The sequence below is a fragment of the Triplophysa rosa genome, linkage group LG9 (assembly GCF_024868665.1).
Source record: "Triplophysa rosa linkage group LG9, Trosa_1v2, whole genome shotgun sequence".
In the NCBI taxonomy this organism is placed as follows: domain Eukaryota; kingdom Metazoa; phylum Chordata; class Actinopteri; order Cypriniformes; family Nemacheilidae; genus Triplophysa; species Triplophysa rosa.
Genome location: NC_079898.1, coordinates 22,787,438 through 22,807,172, shown reverse-complemented (window position 1 = coordinate 22,807,172; position 19,735 = coordinate 22,787,438). Strand labels below are relative to the sequence as shown.

The 19,735-nt window shown below is 39.2% G+C and overlaps 1 protein-coding gene across 1 annotated transcript; it reads right to left on the bottom strand.

The window, feature by feature from the left end:
• Positions 1-5,514: 5,514 nt before the first annotated feature.
• slc25a28 (solute carrier family 25 member 28) lies at positions 5,515-15,565 on the bottom strand. Its single transcript, XM_057341770.1, has 4 exons — positions 15,076-15,565; positions 9,780-10,008; positions 8,549-8,605; positions 5,515-7,210 (listed from the first exon to the last, which is right to left on the bottom strand). The coding sequence occupies exons 1-4, from the start codon at positions 15,412-15,414 to the stop codon at positions 6,672-6,674; spliced, it is 1,164 nt and encodes a 387-aa protein (XP_057197753.1). The 5' UTR covers positions 15,415-15,565; the 3' UTR covers positions 5,515-6,671.
• Positions 15,566-19,735: the final 4,170 nt, after the last annotated feature.

Here is a 19,735-nt window from a genome sequence, read left to right as displayed (position 1 = left end):
TGGTTTGACATTATCCGATGCAATGCCATTTTTAAGTGTGGCTCACGTGTACAAATACTGTACTTCTGCAGCCATTGTGTGTCAATAAAGGACCTACAATTTAAATTATACCTATTGTTTATTTTAAATATTTCAATATTACAATAAAAAGAAACTTGATTTGATATTGTTTTCTAATGTAGTAACATTTTTAAGGGTGGTTCAGGAGCCGTTGCATGATAACGATAGGGTCTTTGTAAAAGTCGAAATACTATTTATACTATACAAGGTTTTAAACTATATCTATTTTTTATTTAAAGCAAACCTTTTTCAAAGCATTTAGATATTACAATAAAAAGCCACTTAGTCTGATACTGTTATCTAATGCACTGACATTTTTAAGTGTGTCTCAAGTGTGCAAATACTTTAGGGGCTATTGTATGTTGACTGACCGTGTGTAAACTACACACTGATTCCTACATGGCCCATACATTGCTGATATCACCGATGGTGTGATTTCTCGCATAAAACTGGTTCACGGGGGTGCTGAACAAGGTAGTTTCAGTTTTGGATAGGGTGGGAGTTTTTCAGTGAACATGATATTACAGATTAGGTTGTGTGACAGAGAGACAGCACTGGTTTGTGTTGAGAGTGAGTCTGCCAGAGATAAGTGAGTAAGAGGGCTATTGCAGGAGGGAGTCCACTCTGTCATGGCTTATTTAGACAAGGCAAGTCCTGGGAACAGCTCTCCACTCACGAGAAGCCAGACAATGGGATTCCTCATCAGAGTGTCCAGATCAACCAAACTCAATGTCCTACATAGGTCTCCCCTCACAGCCAAGAGCTTTATGTCTGTCCATAATGTACACAGAGGCAAGCGGGCGCCATACTGTCTATGCAAAACTCGCTTTCTGAAAGAGAAGGAAGATATGATCAAAAACCTTGTCAAAAGAAACACTGCCCCTCACCCATCATGTTTTACACCAAAGTTAAACACTATTTAGCAACTACGCTTCTGTAAGACTGTTGGTGTGAAGGATTTTATTCACTACAGCTGAACGTTCAAGAATACGAATTGAAATATGTGGATTTAGACTAGCAGGCGACAATTAATTTATTGTTTTACAGTCACAGCAGGTATGAAATACATATATTTAAATGAAGTGATTTTAATCACTTTTTATTATTTATATTTTTATTATTGTAATTTATGTAATAATAATAATACAAATATGATGATGATGTAGTATTAAATATTTATCATTTTATTTATTTAATAATTAAATAAATGAAATCAATAAATGTAATAAACACATTCTTTTGCATCACCCGGATGTGCCTTGCCTTGGACATCGATTACAATCCCTTTTCCTCTGTTGTTGAAATATGAAGCTGAACATAATGTAATACTAAAAATACTGACAAAGAAATGCACAAAGTACGCCATGTTGTAAAAGACTTTTCCAATATTATATCAGATAATAATCCAGTCATTATTTTAAAATCGAGAAAACAGGGTTGAACAACAAGTTAAAATGTAGCTGTGACCTAAAAGTCTTTTTATATTTGATGCTCAGTATTTTGTATCCTTTCTGTTATAAAACTAATGTGCACATAAATGGCACCATTTTGTAAAAGTGAAGCTCCCACAGCACTATTGTGTTTATCTGGCTATCTTTGGTGCAGTGGGCGGAACAGAAGCCGATTTTAATACACTCCAGACCAAACGTGATGAATCACCGAACAGACATAAGCCAGCCACCACGAGCCATGTGTTTTTTAGCTTTACACCAGAGTCTGAAGATCTACTCACACAAGTCAGTCTGCTTCACAAGACCTGAGCACATTCGGGATTCTATTGCCCGTGAAAAAATGAGCAAGAAAAGGGTCCGTAGGTGTTGGTCAAAAAGCGAGATGGATCGGAGCGGGGAGGTGTCGGCTGCTGGGAATGAAAACAAATGGAGTTGTGTGTGGGTCTGAAAGCAGATCTGTGATGGAAACCTAAGTAAACACGAGAGCTTCCTTAAGGCCTGCAGGCCTGCCGGTTACCACTGTCAAAACTATAAGCGCGTCTCTCTGATTAATCATACGCTTTTCATCACTGCTGCTAAGTGGTGCCATAACTAAAAACAAGATCAGAGGATTTGTGGTCGTTTAGTGCCAAGAAAAGTAAAAGTGCTTTTATTCCATACCTACCTGACCCGTTCTACCAGAAATGCCGTCCAATACCAAAAAAAGATACATTTTAATAGTACTTACTATCACTACAAATATATACAATATTGGAAACATACCGTGTTTGCTTAAACAAGACGACTTCAGCCTCCAAAAGTCATTTTTGTTGCATTACAGCACTGAAGCCGATAGGATTTCTCTGCCAGACTAAATAGTTTAGATAGGGAAGGCCAGAGATACAGAGGGGAAGACCTCTGGAAAGGCCGCAAGACGGCATCCACATCAAAGTCAACCAACGCACAAACACATCTGTAATGCCACAAGGCCTATTAATAAAAATCACTGCCGGAAAGCTCGTCTTTGTGAAGTTTTGGTAAAAGTTGTTGCTATAAGAGTGGCTGCCCTGGATCATTTAAATGCCACATCTCTGGTTTTGTTTAGGAGACCACAGCGAGTCGTTTGTTAAGATATGACAGTTGTCAACCACGTTTGGAAAGACAACCCTTTTCGGGGCATAACGTCACACCCGCAGGGTGGCCCCATCTCAGATAAAGGGGCCCCCCATTTTGTAAATGCTAAAACTGAAACGCAACAAAACCGAACAAACAACAACAAACTTCTGCGGCAAGCGTGTGCGGTAAGAACCATACTCCAAACAAACAGGCTTCTCGAGAGACGCGTCCTCTGTTTCTAGACCGCGACGGCTCTTTATTAGACTTCGAAGAAAAAGCAAACACTCCGCTGTCTGTCAGCAGCCCAACGACTAAAGCAACACACACTTTCTCACATTGTACCACTTAGGCCTTAGGAAACCTCTCCACGTCCTTCTGTGACTCAGCTGATCAAACATAAGCCCGGGCATATGTCCTGAGACAACAAAAACAATCGGCTAATTCTCTACAAATACCTCATTTACCATCTCTGACTCCTTAAAGGACGGCGCGGGGCCGATGACTCAGGCACCGTAAACACCTCCTCATAATCCCTGCAGACTTTACCCAGGAAGATCATCAGCGGCATTGTGGGCAAGCTCGTGCGGGCCACCCGCGACACGGATGGGAGAAGAGGGATAAACGAAAGCTAGGGTGGGGTGAAACACACCGTCGCACACTCAGACATTCAAAGGTGTTCATTAACCTTCCCTGTTTGAACAGATGTCTACTTGTGCACGTCTGTGTGCGCTGCAAGAGCCTACCACGACTAAAAAAATCACTTTGCACCTGAGGACGAAGCTCATACGCAACCTTGAAAGAAACTAACAGAACTACTGTTTACAACGAAGCACAATGCCAATCATTCGATTCAACACTCGCAAGAAGCGATAAATCCTGTATTACTTTAAAAAAGAACTTTAATGGTCGTATTGTGCCGCGGATAAATGTCCTTTCCAAAGCAAACATTTTAACGTTCTGCCCTGGTCTCTTTTGGAGTTGTTTGACGGTGCTTTTACTAACAGGAAAATAGATGTCAGTTGAAGGACACGAGGTGGAACTGACGTTAGGCCAGTGTGTCCACTGCAGCATCTAAGAAATGAAAGCTCGCACTCCAGACCTGATTTCCATGTCAGGTTTGTATTCAAATCCAATAGATGCTTAGAAATGGCACTAAAAAAACAACACCTCGACGGTCTGACCTTAGACACAGAATCCCGGAACATAAGCAACACTTACAAACGCACGAGTCTCAAGAAAATCCAAATCTATCCTCTATAGCTCGAGGCTAAAACCAAGCGCCGTGATATTCTATCTGGGTTATTTCAAACGCTTTTTGCTTCTCATCTGCATTTGAAGCCTCCTACACTCAGTTACGCCCATGAGCTGCTCCACCTGGCAGAGCGACAGTCAAGTTCACGTTCAGCTGGCTGGCCCGCGGCTCTCGGGAGAAGCACTGATGGTTCTTCGTCTGTCATCTGCTGTCCCGGAGGAATTTCTAAAACCGTCCATCAGGGGCATGCTGCTACTTACCTGTTAAAACATCACATGATTGTTGTGACAACTGGATTGACACAGCAAAAAGAAAAAAGAGCAAAAATGTCCTTCGCATTAGATAAGAAAATCAAATCAAAACAAGCGATGAAAAAAATGAGCACTTTATAAGGAAAACATTTAATCAAGAAAAATATTGTTATGTTGTACTGGGGTGTCACCACATAAGAGTATTGCCAATAACCGTGATGATATAAAAAACCGTTAGTACTACACATACTGTATGATAATATCGTCAATTGTTTAGCAAATTTTGCTATAAGAGCCACAATGATTACGATCTCGGCTCCCCTACAATCATATTTTGAATGCAATTCATTAACCACAAAAATACACAGAACAAACAAAATGAAACATGAATGTTTTCTGATTGTATCATTTTAGCTATTGTGATAATATCATTGTTGTGAATTATTTTGGACAGGATAACAGTGTAGCGAAATTCTGATATTGTGTCAGCCCTAGGTTGTACATCATAAAACAGACATCTAAAGAACTTATGGAAAATGACTTCATCTACTAGATTTGACCTTGAGACCAGCTGGTTACACATAAATGCAAAAATCACTCTTTATAAACGTTCCTAAAACGTTCTCTCGAATAAAAGACCTTTGACATTCACAAAACCTTTCTACTGCATAAACGTTTTTTTTAAGAACCTTCGACTAAAATGTTCTTTGGAGAACAAAATGATTCTCCAATGGTGTCACCCTTTATTTTGAACAGACCTAAAGTCATTTGTCTGCATATGTCAATTGGAGTATTTATTTGATAAATTGTGATCTAATGACATCCACATTTTCAAAGTGCGTCTTAAGTGTCCAAAATACATTTTAGGGCCACCGAAGGGGCTGCCCAAGGCTTCCGTTTCATTTAAAAGAAAAACATTTAACCTCTTGTCCAGACGTCAGCAGGCAGGTAAAGTGAGAGCTCCGTCACGCACACCCCGGCCAATTGTTCGGAAACTTCGGATCAAAGGTCACATGTGCACCTGTGACTTAGACCAAACACCCAACTTGCCACCAACAGAGATCTTTCAACCCTCGCGGCTTAGACTTGCTGCTGCTTCATTCTCGAGGACACTGGCGAAGGAATTCCAGTCGACACTGAGGGAACTAGTCAAAATCACATATCTGAACACATCTACAGATGGTATCTGCTAATTTATGAACAGCCCAGGAAGATGTGAACGAGGTTATGCTCCGTCTCAAATTCACAAACATGTTAGCAGAGGACGAATGACTAGATGAACATACAGTTCAACATTACAGACATTTATGTGGGTGGATTTTACTCCATGTAAACAGACTTTTTCTGGTCTCATTACGAATATCATGCCAACATTAGCAGATGTATGAATTCAACCACACTAATACCATGTTTACAATGTTTTAATTTGAATGTTATTCCCCACTGTAATAGTTTACTGTTATCATTTTTATACAGTCAGATGAGCCAAATTTTCAATCTACGACCAACTCAAATTTACAGTTTAAACCTTGAATTACAGTAAAAAAAAACGATTGAAATCAGACGGTCATCAGCTGACACAAACCAGGGAAATCCCTGCACTGCAAATTTATTTAAAGCCGAGGAACAAAATGGAAGCGGCAAGACAGACCTCTGTCAATAGGTCTTGACCGCCAGGTGCGTTTCAGACAAAACTCTCACACAGAACAACTCCAATTCAGAAGAACCAAAATACATTCCAGTGTCCAGCAAGAAATCATTCATTCCCATTGAAAATCATTACATCACATCGCTTCGTGTAGAAGCGTATTGGACAGGAAATCTGGTCATGTGATCTGCATGGCTAAAGCATTGCTGACAGAAATATATTGTATGGGAACTAATATGGGCCATCTTTCCGAAGCGGTTATCCTGACCAATGGGTCCAATCATCAGAGACTTTATGAACTTTTGTGGCGTTTGACTTTGGATAAACCGCAGGGACATTTTCCACAAGTGCTACCACCAAATCCTACAAAAATACCTCCGAGTATATCTCTAAGTGCTGTTCAGCTAGCGATGGCAATAAATTACTGTACAGGTCTACATTCTGCCATTACCGTTTAAAATCCCAATCTCTATTAAATGTCTTTAATTGTGCGTATATAGTTTGGCTGGGAATAGGAATTTGCTTTTCTGCTTATGGGTTAAAAGGGGAATATAAATGGAGGTTCAACACACACATTTAAAAGACCTCCCCCATCATTAACATATTTTTCTCACCTCCTGTCCAAAGAGATCTCTGACGCCCTCTTGTGGGATTTAAAGACTTTAGGCTGACTATTGGGACTGTGCAAGGTACATTTTCGTCCTTAACATCAAAATGAACAAAATCGTCACAGTGAGGTCATGGTTATTAGTGGAATTACACACAGAAAGTTTGTCTATTAAATGCATGAACAAAAATGAGTGTTTAGACTATATGTGCGTATCATTTCCTATAGTTGAGTCCTTTTGCAGCAAGAGTACTTGTCTGGTGGTTTTGCGAGCGACAGGAGAGAAAGCCAGGGTCAGCGTGAGAGCTTACTTCTCACCATCCCTCTGGGTTCGGCGCTTCTCGTGCTGGTGTTTGGTGATGAAGTACTTGAAGAACTCGTAGACGGACCAGCTGATGGCGGTGGAGGGCATCTGGTATATGACTCTCGCCTGCACGCCTTTGAAGTAAGCAGGCAGGCCACCAAGCCTATAGACAGTCCGGAAGGCGTGGCCGAGGCCCGAGATGCGTCTTTCTCTCTGGCTGACGGAGTTGAGAGCCAGAGACTCCTGCGTGTTGAGCAGGGTCTTGCAAACGTCCAGTGGGGTGGTGGCAGCGGCGGCGATGGCTCCCGCCAGAGCGCCGGACACCACGTGGGTAGAGGGGTGGTAATGTCTTTGGGGATTGAGCAGCTCTTGCAGGTATTCGTAGGTCAAGAAGTGCAAAGCCTGGAACGGCACGTTCATGGTGAGCTGCGTGGTGTAACTGCGGTAAAAGGCCAACGCCCCCTCCCGCTTCCACACGCAGCGCACGCAGTCCAGAACGCCACGGTATGGCGAATTGTACATCTGCATCCTCTGCTTCACCACTGAAGGACGGAAACAGGAACAGGCGGCGAGGCGGAGGGAGGTCATCGCGGTTAGACAGGAAACAAAAAAGGAGAGGAAGCGATTCATTAGGAGAGGGGCAAAACACAAAGTGCAAGAAGTCAGGTCGTGACTGAAATACAGTAGGCCCATCAAAGCAGCAAGGTTTGACGGCGTTTCATCCGGATACGACCGGATCAAATAAGTCTACTGTCTGACCAGTCAAGCTGCCTGCAGGGAATAAACAGGGCAGAGGAGAGCAGGTGTCTACACAAGGTCTCAGTCTGGCACCTGCGCTGCTTAACCTTGAGCCTAAGGAGTGCAGAAATGCAAGCTACTGTCAGACTTTAGACTCGGGTCACTGGGGATTTTCTGTTAATACTACTGTTTCAACATCGCACAGCTGTTCATTAGAGCAAGGACAACCTGTTGCCACAAGAAGGCCTTTTGGAAATGTGGGTGTTGTGATAAACTGCCAAGCATTTGGACAGCTCTTTTCTGCCACCTTCTGGCTGGGAGTGTACACTGACCTGTCAGGCAAGAGTTTGGAAAGTTTAATGGCTTATGCCTTGCTGGTTTATACCGTAACTTGCATTTAAAAGTTGCAGACTATTCTGACAAAATAATATTTTTGTATTTTAACCGATGCATTATTATATTTACACTTTAAATCGTCTTTCAAATGTCTGTTGCCTTTTCAGATCAAGATATTCGAAAGGTAGATGTTTTTGCACTTCAGATCTGTGCTGCTAGTACTGCAGTGCTTCCCTGATTTTCTCAAACATGTTTTAAAGGGATAGTTCACCCCCCCCCCAAAAAGTTCTGTCATGAATTAATCTCTTGTTGTTCCAAACCTGTATACATTTCTTTGTTTGGTTGAACACAGAGAAAGATATTTGGACGAATGCAGTTCTTGGACCCCATTGACTACCATAGTAGGAAAAAGGACAATGGTAGTCAAAAGTGCCCCAGAACGGTTTGCATTCTTCAAAATATCTTCTTTTGTGTTCCACAGAACAAAACAATTTCCTACTATGGTAGTCAATGTGGTCCAGGAACTGTTCGGTTATAAGCATTCTTCCAAATATCTTTCTCTGTGTTCACCAGAACAATTAAATATATACAGAAGGTGAGTAAATGATGACAGAACTTTTATTTTTGGGTCAACTGTTCCTTAAAAAGGGTGTTTTACTCCATATCTGACTTGAGTTCTGCATGCCAGACTTAAAACTACTCTATGTAAACTACATTTATGAAAATACAGTAGCAAAATACCAAAACTGGGCATCAAGTCTCAAATGTGTAATTGTCATAGTAAATACATATTAAGGCAGATATACCTTCAGAAGGATTCATGGCAGCATCGTGAAGCAACGTAGCAACGCATCCGGCTGTGCCTGTAACACAGACCCTTAGAAATTAACACCAAAAACAGAGCATGCACAGAGTGTGCACAGTCTCTGGATTCATACTACATCATTCAGATATATAAAAAACTCTTGGGCCAGACCAGAAACGCGATCAGATTTTAAAAAGTGTGACCGGAGCTGTTGTGAGACAGGCACCAAGATTTAACAGAGATTACAGACTAGTTGGATAAACCGTGTGGAATGTAAGATCAGGAGAAAGAAAAATATTTGAAAAATTTTGTTCAAGATACAAGCATACCTATTGTATCATTGTTTTACAGTAAGCGGTCAGAACAGTGATGCTAACAGGACATAAGAGCAAGTTTTTTTGTCAAAGTTTTTCTGGTCAAATAATAATTCTAAGTCCTTTGGTCACTTATACTGGTTAAAATATACATGCCAGCAGATACTTACCCTCTCTCATCCTAACCTGTAGTAAAGAGAAAGAGAAGAAACACTACAAAAGCAACACCAGCAATCAATGTTTCAGGCACAAACACACAATAAAGGTTGCTTTGCTTTAGAAACACATCAGTTGTTTTAGAAGACATTTTACCTCATAAAATAACCCCATTAATAATAACCCAGCAAACTACATTTGGACCTAGACAGACATTTTTTGTTTAAAAATAATTTTGAACAGCCAAATATAACCTCAACTGTCTTTTTTGTGTCATAATTTTTTTTAGAAATCTAGTAAAATTCTATGTAAATAGACTCGATGACATATAGTGATTTTTCACTACATGAAACATAGTAGCAGTAGTAATAGTGAATTTACAGCATCTCTTTTTAAAGACAAACTTACCACATGATTTTCTCTTATATTTATAGCTGCTGTCATGGTATAGGAGAGGGGCGGTTTTGTTTATTTCGGGATGTGATCTCAGTCACAGAAGGCCATTTTAAAGAGACCAGATGAGGCGGCATAGACGCATGTTTGTGTATGAGTGTAACAACAACCATGACTAATAACTACTTCCAAAATGTACACATAAATTGCTAACTTTTAACACTGCCAGCATAATACAGAAAAATTGCTAACTGCTCTCTGTAAAATAATGTTTTGAACTAACACTAGCAGTAGAAGAAAAAGTACTGCATGGTGGTGTGTGTGCTAGTGAGAAGGTTCAGCTGTGCTGGTGGATGGGAAAACTGGTACCGTTCGCCAAATGACTGTTTGCTCCAGGATGGATGGCATCACTGAGAACCTTCTTCAATCTTTCATAGCAGGCGAAGTAAAGTGCGTGGGCTGGCCCCGCCCCTACAGCTGTGGCATTAAGGCCCCTGATTGGCCTCCATATCCCCTCCGTTCTCACGATGCGCCGCAGGGCATCCATCACGTTACGGTAGCGGGCGTCAGGTTCTGGCTGAAGGCTCTGCATGCGGGTCTGCAACAAGGAAACAAATGTGTAAAGTAACCACACTGGCTCAACATAAAGAGCTATGAAAAATGACATGAAAAATGACATGAAAAATGAGAGCGGACTGAGATATCCTATTATCTCAGTGTATTGTGACTTACCTCGAAAACAATTAGTCATATTTTTAGCCAAAAAAAATTGACCACTTTTGCTCAGGTTATATTTATATATATGAATTATTGCTCATTTTATATAAAATTGTCCTATTGTTTTTTTAATGACTAAAGTAGATACAACAGCTCTTGTAAACAATAAACATGTGTTTGCAATAAAAAGCATCACATGTTGGAATGAGACATGGGATTTGCAGGTCGGAGCTGAAGTTTTCAGCAATGAGCTCAAGGTCACACGAGGTCACATAAACTGACCTCCTAATCCTCTTTCCTCCAGCGCTTCTGTGTCACATCCTGACGTACAAGAGCAAGGTAAGTGCAGTTTAAACACGGCAGAAGGCCACCACATGAATGCCAGAAACACTGACCTTCAACGGGACAAAACCTATCAAACAGTCTATGATGTGCTTAGCTGTGCGACGTGTTTTGTAGTTTCACACAATTTGATATTTTATTTAGTGAATTGTTTTATTTCTATTGAGAAGGTAAGATTAAGGTGTCAAGACTCAACATGACCAGTCTAAAACTTTATTTTCCATTCAGAAATATCAGGGTTCCCATGATTTTGACCAGTGAATTATTAACGAAACTTTAAAAATGGTTCCTGACCGCTAACGTTAGATAGTGGTTGAGTAAGGCCTACTATCACATATTCTGTCAAACCCTGTATAATTTAGGATGGTGTAATGCCAATGAACAGGTACCACAGCCATTTCATTATTCTGCTGTTCTTTCACCTTCATAGGGATGGGTACCGAAACCCAGTATTAAACGGGCCCTCGGGAAAATTATAAAAGACAGGAGCATCGATAAGTTCCGCCCTTATTCTGTTCTGCTTTCGGTAGGGATGTAACGATTCACCGTGAGCCGGTTGAAAATCGGTTATAATAAGTAACGATTCAAATCGGTTGAGGTGTGAACTGAATCGCAATACATTTTTTGAACAGCAGGGGCCGCTATTTTCACTGCAAATCTAAACGTGGACATGCTGATATTTCTTAAATGCAAAAAAATCCAAGAAAAGCTCAGACAGTATTAGTTTGTTTATATTAAAGAGACTTTTTCTATTATTAATTTGTTATAAAATTGCAGTTTAGTTTTGTTATTTCAAATAAAACATTATTTTATTGTACAAAGAAACGTGAAGCATTTAAGAAATAATGCAAGGGAAGTTGTTCATTTCTAATTTGTTTCAACTCATTTTGTAAAAATAAATCGTGAGTAAATCGCATCGTGAGATCAGAATCGTGACTCACATCGCATCGTGAGCTGAGTGAATCGTTACATCCCTAGCTTTCGGTCCTCAGGAAAAAAAATATTATATGTTATTGCTACATTAACGTTATCTTGCACATTTTATCTCAACAATAGTTTCTAATTTTCAATAACACCAAGAATTTAGTCTTTGGCGCATGCATATTCGTTATTCCCAGCAGAGCGCGCAAGGCGGCATGTCACGTGTCTCTTGCGCAGTTTGTGTCTACACAGCGCGCGCGCACACGAACAGCCGCACAGAAGACGCTCTTAATTCGCGACGATGGCGGAGAAAAGTGTGGTTACACTTCACCGAAGTTGATGCTGACAGTGACAATGCTCGTTGCCACAAGTGCAACAAAACCTTTGCTTGTAAGGGTGGAAACACAAGTTATCTGTCAAAAGTGCATCATGTACAGACAGAGAGATGCACTGTTTTGACTGCTTAGCCCAATCTAGTTCATCTCTTGATGCCTCATCTACGTCAGGTATGTATGCTGAATGCTAACAGACGTTACTTGAACTCTGACATTTTTTATATATGCTAATGCCATACACCCTATTTAAAACAACTAAATTTGATCTAACTGGTTTCCATAACCTTAAAACTATGCTAGTTCCACATGGGTGAAAGGAAATTAAACATTTAATCCATTTTCTATTAACTACTTAAAAAAGTAAATCAGCCTACATGTGTAATCATTTATTATTACACTGAGAACTGAAATAATTCAGTGCAGTATGCACAAAATAAACATGCACAAATACATAACTATCTAGAGTAAAATTCAATTACCCTTATAAAGATTGTGAAATGTTTTTTAAGCTGCAGCAAACCAACCCTCTTCTTCTGATTCCGCTGGTCCATCCCCAAGAAGACATATCTTTATATCAAAAAGTACCGATAAGAATAACGTTAAAGTACCGGACCGATAAGCAGTATCGACAAGAGTAGTAATACCATTAAAATCTTAACATACCCATCCCTACACCTTCATGAATGAGCTTTCATCAGGGTTCAATGTGTAGTGTGCCAAAAGCTTTAAACAAAACCTTGGACAGAACTGTAAACGGAATCCTCTAGTAATGTTTGTTAACAATAACAGATTTATCAATCATACAACTGTGACAGTCACTACAGGACACTTTTAGTTTTTAAAGAGAGACACAGACTAAAAATCTGTCATGGTAATGTTCATTGAAATAAAATGGCATTTTTGTATCTTAAAGCAAGGCTTAAGAAATAAATTTGGTTTTACATTTTAGTTGAAACTGCACAAAAATGTGCTGTCCAAAATGGCGGCCAGGCCAACAAAGACTGTGTTTAAATGAATTCGCTACAAACTGAGGAGCTGTCAACTACCTTGTGCTTCAAGATCAACACAAACAGCCTAACAGAGTAGGAACAGGTGTAGAAGACATAAAGGGTTCTTTGTCTGTAAAGAGCCCTTCGCTTCAAAAGCATCTGAACCCTCACAGCAAAACTTCCTTAAAGACTCCTTGTCCACCAGTGCATCCATAAACTCATGTAGCAGTCATTTCATGCAGGGCAACAACCAATAAACCAACTGCTGCAGAAGCTGCATGAGACGATGTGGCCTGTTTACTAATACAGAGAGAATGCGATCACAGTAACTGTTGTTTTAGTGGAGATCACTGAACATTAATATGAACATGAAACTCATTTTATTTCTGTAATCTGATGCATCTCCGAATGAAACAGGATGTTCAAACAGAAAGAAACGGTAACTTTACAATAAGGTTGTGTTTTGTTAAAGGGGTGCTGCAACGGTGTGTCATGCATTCTGACTTCTTTACACTGTTAAACGTGCTGTCTTCTCATGCTTAACATGGTCAACTTGTCAAAAAAACGAGTTGGGCGTATTACGTAGTATTTCTGTGCTCGATACACTCCCCCAGCGATCGTACAGGTTTCTGAAAGTTTTTTTTCGAACATATAAAACTGTTTCGTAACAATTTTTCTTAGTCCCTTATTGGACAATTCTCCCGGAAAAGCATGCGGCACGCCCACGCAGCAGCAAGGAGAGCAGGAGAAGGAGCACGCGCAGACGTCACTTTCACTTATGTGCAGGAGAGAGAGAGCATACGTTCGCGAAGTTCAGGTGTTTGTTTGTTAACTTTATTTGGGTGATGAATGTTATATAAACGGTAGATATAACGCTGGATTTGGAGATCGTTTGAAACTGATATATGGAGCCGTCCCAGCGCTTAAAGTTGCCGGACATGAACCGAATGCGGTGAGTGAAACTGATGTCTGTGTTTTGTTGGCAATGGGTGCGCAGGTGCTTTAGTTCAGCCTATCTATCTTTTATAAATGTGATCAAACTAAATACTCTTCGAAGATACTAAGTATGCAATGCTACTCTACAGGTACTCAAGATTAATATGAGTTTGGCAGAAACCGCGTATGTTAGGGCCGCTTTAACAATAGTTAATGCATTAGCTAACATGAAGTAAAATAAACAATACTTCTACACCATTTAATAATCTTGGTTTGTGTTAATTTAAGCATTTACTACTATCATAAAAAATCCAAATTAAAATATGCCATACATGTGTCCTATGGTGTGACAGCAAAAATAAAATAAAAACTGTTTTTAAATTATTTATATTTATTTTAAAATAAAGGGAATTATCTTAAATGATTCGTTTTTTTTCTACATTTCTGCTGTCAAACCACTTTACACACTTATTTGCCAACTACACAAATGCTGAAAAACTATGCTGCTTATTGTTAGTTCATGCTATTTACTAATGTTAACAATCTTACTTTTGTTTTGTGCTGCTACATGGTTGTATTGATTTGAGATGTTTGATCTGCTGTATTATATGGCATTCTGTTTACTTGTCTTGATTTAAGCATCAATAAAAAACTAATGTTAACAAATACAACCTTGTTGTAAAGTGTTTCTAAAAAAACAGCAGGCCGACACAAGAATTTAAGACAGGTGGTTTAAATGGCACAATCATACAGGTATTTGTATCCGTAGGGATTAGGAACTATGATATAACATGGCGCTGAATAATTATGGCAGTGATTTTTATGAGACAGAAATTTCCAAAAAGTCATATTTATAAGGATAATACCCCGCCGCTATGTTTCTGAGTGCTATTTGTGAGAGCTAGTGGAGCGCATGCGCATTAGCCCTACGGAGCGTCAACATGGTCACGGGATTTTGTATGGAAGCCACGTGTGACCTTCCGTTCTCATGTCCATGTTTTATAAAGACAATCTGAATCTCGCAGACAGACAGGTACTGCAAACTACAGGGTCAAATCATGCTACAACGACAATAACATGAGAGAAATAAACTAGCAAGCAGTTGGGGAATGTTAAAGTGTTGCAGACTCTGGAGCTGCATGTCAATCTGTGACATTTGATGTTATCTAATTGATCCAGCCAGATCTTGATGATTGAGGCATTAAAATATAGCGACTGCAATACGAGATATGCACATTGGCATATGTTATATGTAAAAAAAAAAGAATGTAGTTTGACAAAAAAGTACCGAGTTCACTCACACTAGGAAACCAAACTCGACCTTGGCAGGTAGACCTCCCAGTTGGCCTAACTTAAACAGCCTTGTTAGAAGGACTTTAGCTCGCAATAAACTAATGTGTTGCAACATATATTGCATGACTTTACCTTCACACAATCAATAGGAAACATCAGGCAATGCTCCATGATTCCTGCCACTGCCCCAGCTAACATGTGAGTGCTGGTGGAGGCACCCTGGGGCAACCCCTCATAGTCCGGTTCAGATAAATCATTGGCTTCGTGGGAGCCATACAAATGTCCAACGTGAAGCTCCTGTTCTCCTGCTATCCGAGGCGCCAACGTCCCGACGAGCCCGTCCGAAACACCCCAGAAGCGCCCGCCGAGCCACTGGATCTCCGCGCCCGCGGAAGCACCAGCCACCGCGGCGTCACCGCCCGACGTGTCCGCTGTCATCCGCCGCCTGCGTACAAAACCATCCGCTTCCATTTGCAGCCAAACACCCGCGCTCGGTCCTCTAAATCATGCGACCCGCGCCCGATGTTTACGCTTTCAGCACGGGCCTCTCCCTCTGCCTATCGGGGAGAGGACAAGCTGAGCGCCATTCACCAACAACTGCGCACGCAGTAGGAGTGACCGGGGAACCGGAAACGCCTTCTCGCTCTTTACCGCACTCTGGATGGAGGAAGCACGCGTCAATCAAAACAAAACGCGCGCAGTTTTATGACATACATTAGTGACTTTACATATTACATAACAACAACGTCTGATAAAAGCAACCGCACCCAACTTAGAAATCACAGAAGATGCTTGATTTAATACATTTGGTGTGTGGGTAAAACATTTAATAAGGGCTTGAATCTCAATTTCAAATGTCCGGTACTATCTCACATTTTCAGATCTAGAGGGTATGCATTGACGTCACTTTCCCACGTGAACACGCCGGGACACGCTCCCTTGAGTGGTAAAACTAATGCAAAATGGCTGCATTCTACGGTGGCGTATTGCTGCCACGTACATTTTATTTTTTCCACTCAATTATGTCGTTTAAACGAGATAATATACCGTTTAAACGAGATAATATGTCGTTAAAACGAGATAATATGTCGGACCATATTCGTTGCCACGACGTACCAAATAACGTTCCAGCGACATAACTTTGCGATTCCAATATTCGTCGGGATGATGTAACATTGGACATTGCTGGGACTTGATGATTTCCTCCCGAAGACCTAAATGGAACGGACCATATTCGTCGCAACAACATACCAAATAACGTTTATGAGACGTGACGAGTACATCCCAACAACCAAACAGTTAAAATCGTTTTTATAATTGTATTTAAACACATCCTCCCTGGCATGGAGGATTAAATTAATTTGTGATTTAATCTGTGCATTAAATATTCAATTTTATGTTACAAATAATTCTAAATAATTTTCTAGTTAAATATGTATTATACAAAATATGACGATTAATAAAACTTAACACAGCACTGTACATCAGCATCAGACACTTTATTCAGATACTGAAGTAAATTACATAAATAACCAAAGACTTCAACACCATGTAGAGGATTCAAAGCAGATATTTATTGACAGAGATGAATAAATATTATCTTTAAGCTTAATATTATATTCTTGTTTACCACAGGTTTAGCAGGATGTCCGTTTTTTAGATACATATCAAAAGCTTCTTCAGTCACACTAGCAAAAACATGCACCATTTAAACGCGCCAAATCGACCGAAACTCATTAAAATATGAGTTTACTCTCACTCTGTTAAGTATAAAGAAAAAAAGAATATTAATAAACCGCTAAAAAGTAATATCATGCAGTGAGGTAAAACGTAATAACCGTTAATGTTTTAATGATGCCAGAGTGCGGCTCTTTGCAGAACAGAGAACGCGCCTGCTGGACAAGCGCGCGCATAAAATAAATAGGAAGTTTTAATTGTTTTATCTTATTAAACTCCAGTTTAATAGCTCAGTTAATAGCATCAGTTCAGTTAAATGAACCATATAGTCAAAAACTGAATTCATTTACCGAATTCATGCAATTCCGTTTGAATTGTCTATTAATGAAACCCATGTGAGAAAAATATGTTGTTTAAAATTATATATCTCGTTAAAACGGGAAAAATATGCCCTTTACACAAGAAAATTATTTCGTTTTAAAGACATATTATCTCGTTAAAACGACATGTTATCTCGTTTTAACGCCATGTTATCTCGTTTTAACGACATATCATCTCGTTTTAACGACATATCTCGTTTAAACGACATTTCGTTTTAACGGCATATTATCTCGTTTTAAGGACAAATTATCCCATTAAAACGACATATTATTTCGTTTTAACGACATATGATCTTGTTATTATGACATAATTCAGTGGAAAAATAAAATGTTCGTGGCAGCAACACGCCACCATAGCATTCAATAGGAGGAACAAAAACCGGGACTAAAACACGCATTTTTTGCTGAAACTAAAAGCAGCTGGACTCGACGGTGATCCTTATACCTAGTTATGACTTACAAAGGAATCAGGTGTTCTTAGACAGTCAAATGTTGCGCGGAATTGCATTTCCTGATATTGTAACCATTCATTTTGCCCAGTGTTTTACCACTCAAGCGAGCGCGTTCCGGCGTGTTCACGTGGGAAAGTGACGACACGTGCATACACTCTATTTACGCTGCCTGCCTTCACGTGATCTCGGAAATTCGATAATTCCCACTTAAACCCGGAAGTAACGTATATAGTAATAGTAAAAGTATTTAGTAATATAAAAAATTACAAGTATCCGCTAACATGAAAAGAGCACCGTTTCATAAATGATTTCCGGGTTGAAGTGGGAATTATTTCCGAGAGCACGTGAAGGCAGCATTAAACATGACAAAGCAACAAAAGTATTATGTCCTGTAAAATGATAATGCAACATCAAGCTGTTAGTGATTTAGTGTGAGTCAACGTGAATAATTAGTTTTAAAGGCATGCAAAAAACTTCATATCTTAGCATATTATTTGGCTTCCATCATGACAAATGTAATCCAATTATTTTTAAATATTCTTAAATATTAACCCATTATTTGTTTCATCTGTCTACAGCGACTTCCAAACTGTGTGGGCCATAGCGGTATTGCAGGGGGCGTGGCTTAGGCTAAATCGAAAGCGTAAAATATTCTATTTTAAATAGTTTTAAAATGTATTGCATTAGATTTGTAAACTGTTGCTTGTTTTACACATTTTTGTAAATATTTATATAAAGAAATGTATATTTTACTGCAGAATGAGCTTTAAAAAAACATAATAAAACATAATTCACATGAAACACTTATAAAAAATATTGATAATTTTGTGCAAAGAGATATAGGGGGAATTCAGGTAGATTGGGACAGTGTACATTCATTTTATTAATCAAAATTTTTCTATCAATAAATAAATAAAGCATTGGGGCCCTTTAGTATGGTATATTTTTGGTATATTTTCGGAGGCCTTTCCTACTTTGAGAAGCTTTGATCTTCAGTTGGTTTTGTATACTGTATAATTTTACATGAGAGATTAGTACATCAGCATTATAAAGCTCACTTTAAAAAAAGCATGACATTTTTTTAATATCAGCTACTTTATGCTGCTCTCAGGACAAAATGTAATTCTACAAACATACAGTAGGTGAAAGGTTAGTAAACATCAGCATTGCTTATCTTCAGCCAAAGCGTAAATCCTCCCTTTGGTAGAAAATTAACTAGGCTGCTCAAAAATGAGCTAATTACACTTTAGGCATGAGCATTTCCATCTAATTTCATTTCTGCTAATGGCTCACGGTGTAGAATTTCTGCCGACCTTAGGAATGAAGTGTTAATTTTCGCTTACAAGAACAAAATTCCCTGGCCTTGATCGGATTAACGTTGACTGCGTGTTGTCCAGATGTGTTTCTGCAAGGAAAGCCAAGCTGGCATGTCTTGACCACAATGTCCTGACGACATGCTCTGATAGAGGTGTCGGGAAACCGTAGATAGTCTAATAGGAGGCTAGATTATTCCTTTCCTTTTGAGTACCTGAATCAATAGGAGTTGTTTTTCACGGCATAAGCAAAACAAATAGTAGTTAAAGGAGATTGTATCTACTGTGTCACAGCAATTACACATCATATAGACTAAATTGAGTTTGTAATTCATTTAAGGCTCAGGTTTGGTTATCTTCTGTTACTCGAGTGAAATATAAAGCCACAAAGGCCCTGTTTTGAAAGCTGTCTGCAGACACATCAGCAGGACGTTGAAGCATCATCTCTTATCATATTTAAGGCAGAGAGAACCACTTATGATCTCTTAGAGAGGCTCTTCAGTCAAAGTGATTTCTCTTAGCAGAAGAGCACATTTCTCAAGTATTCTTCAGACACCATTGCTTTGAAGCAACTTTATTTGATGTGTTTCATAATAGTAAGAGGTGTTATTCAAAAGGGTTTAAATTAAACCTGATGTCACTTTTTCAAAGCGTCAATAGTTGTTTACACATTAAAATATACATCTTAATAAACAAAGGCTTATGAATCTGATATTGAAAATGTAAATCTCCATGTTATCAATTTATTTAATGTCATGAAATAATCAGTGAAATAGATAGAAATTAAATAAAAAAACATGAACATGGGCAAACATACATATATTCAACACAAAGACAAATTTAGGTAAAATATCTCATTTTAATATTATATATACAATACAAGATCTCAGTTGCACTTATTATTGCACTAATTTATTGTTTTAGTGGATGTTTTTCTGTGATGCTGAAAGGTTGTTGGTGTATTATAATA

Excerpts from the sequence above, each read along its gene's own strand:
- slc25a28 (XM_057341770.1), bottom strand. The coding sequence starts at position 15,414 with ATGGAAGCGGATGGTTTTGTACGCAGGCGGCGGATGACAGCGGACACG. Across the intron at positions 10,009-15,075 it reads TTCCTATTGATTGTGTGAAG|ACCCGCATGCAGAGCCTTCA; the intron begins GTAAAGTCATGC and ends TCCTTGTTGCAG. Across the intron at positions 8,606-9,779 it reads AAACAGTCATTTGGCGAACG|GCACAGCCGGATGCGTTGCT; the intron begins GTACCAGTTTTC and ends TCTGTGTTACAG.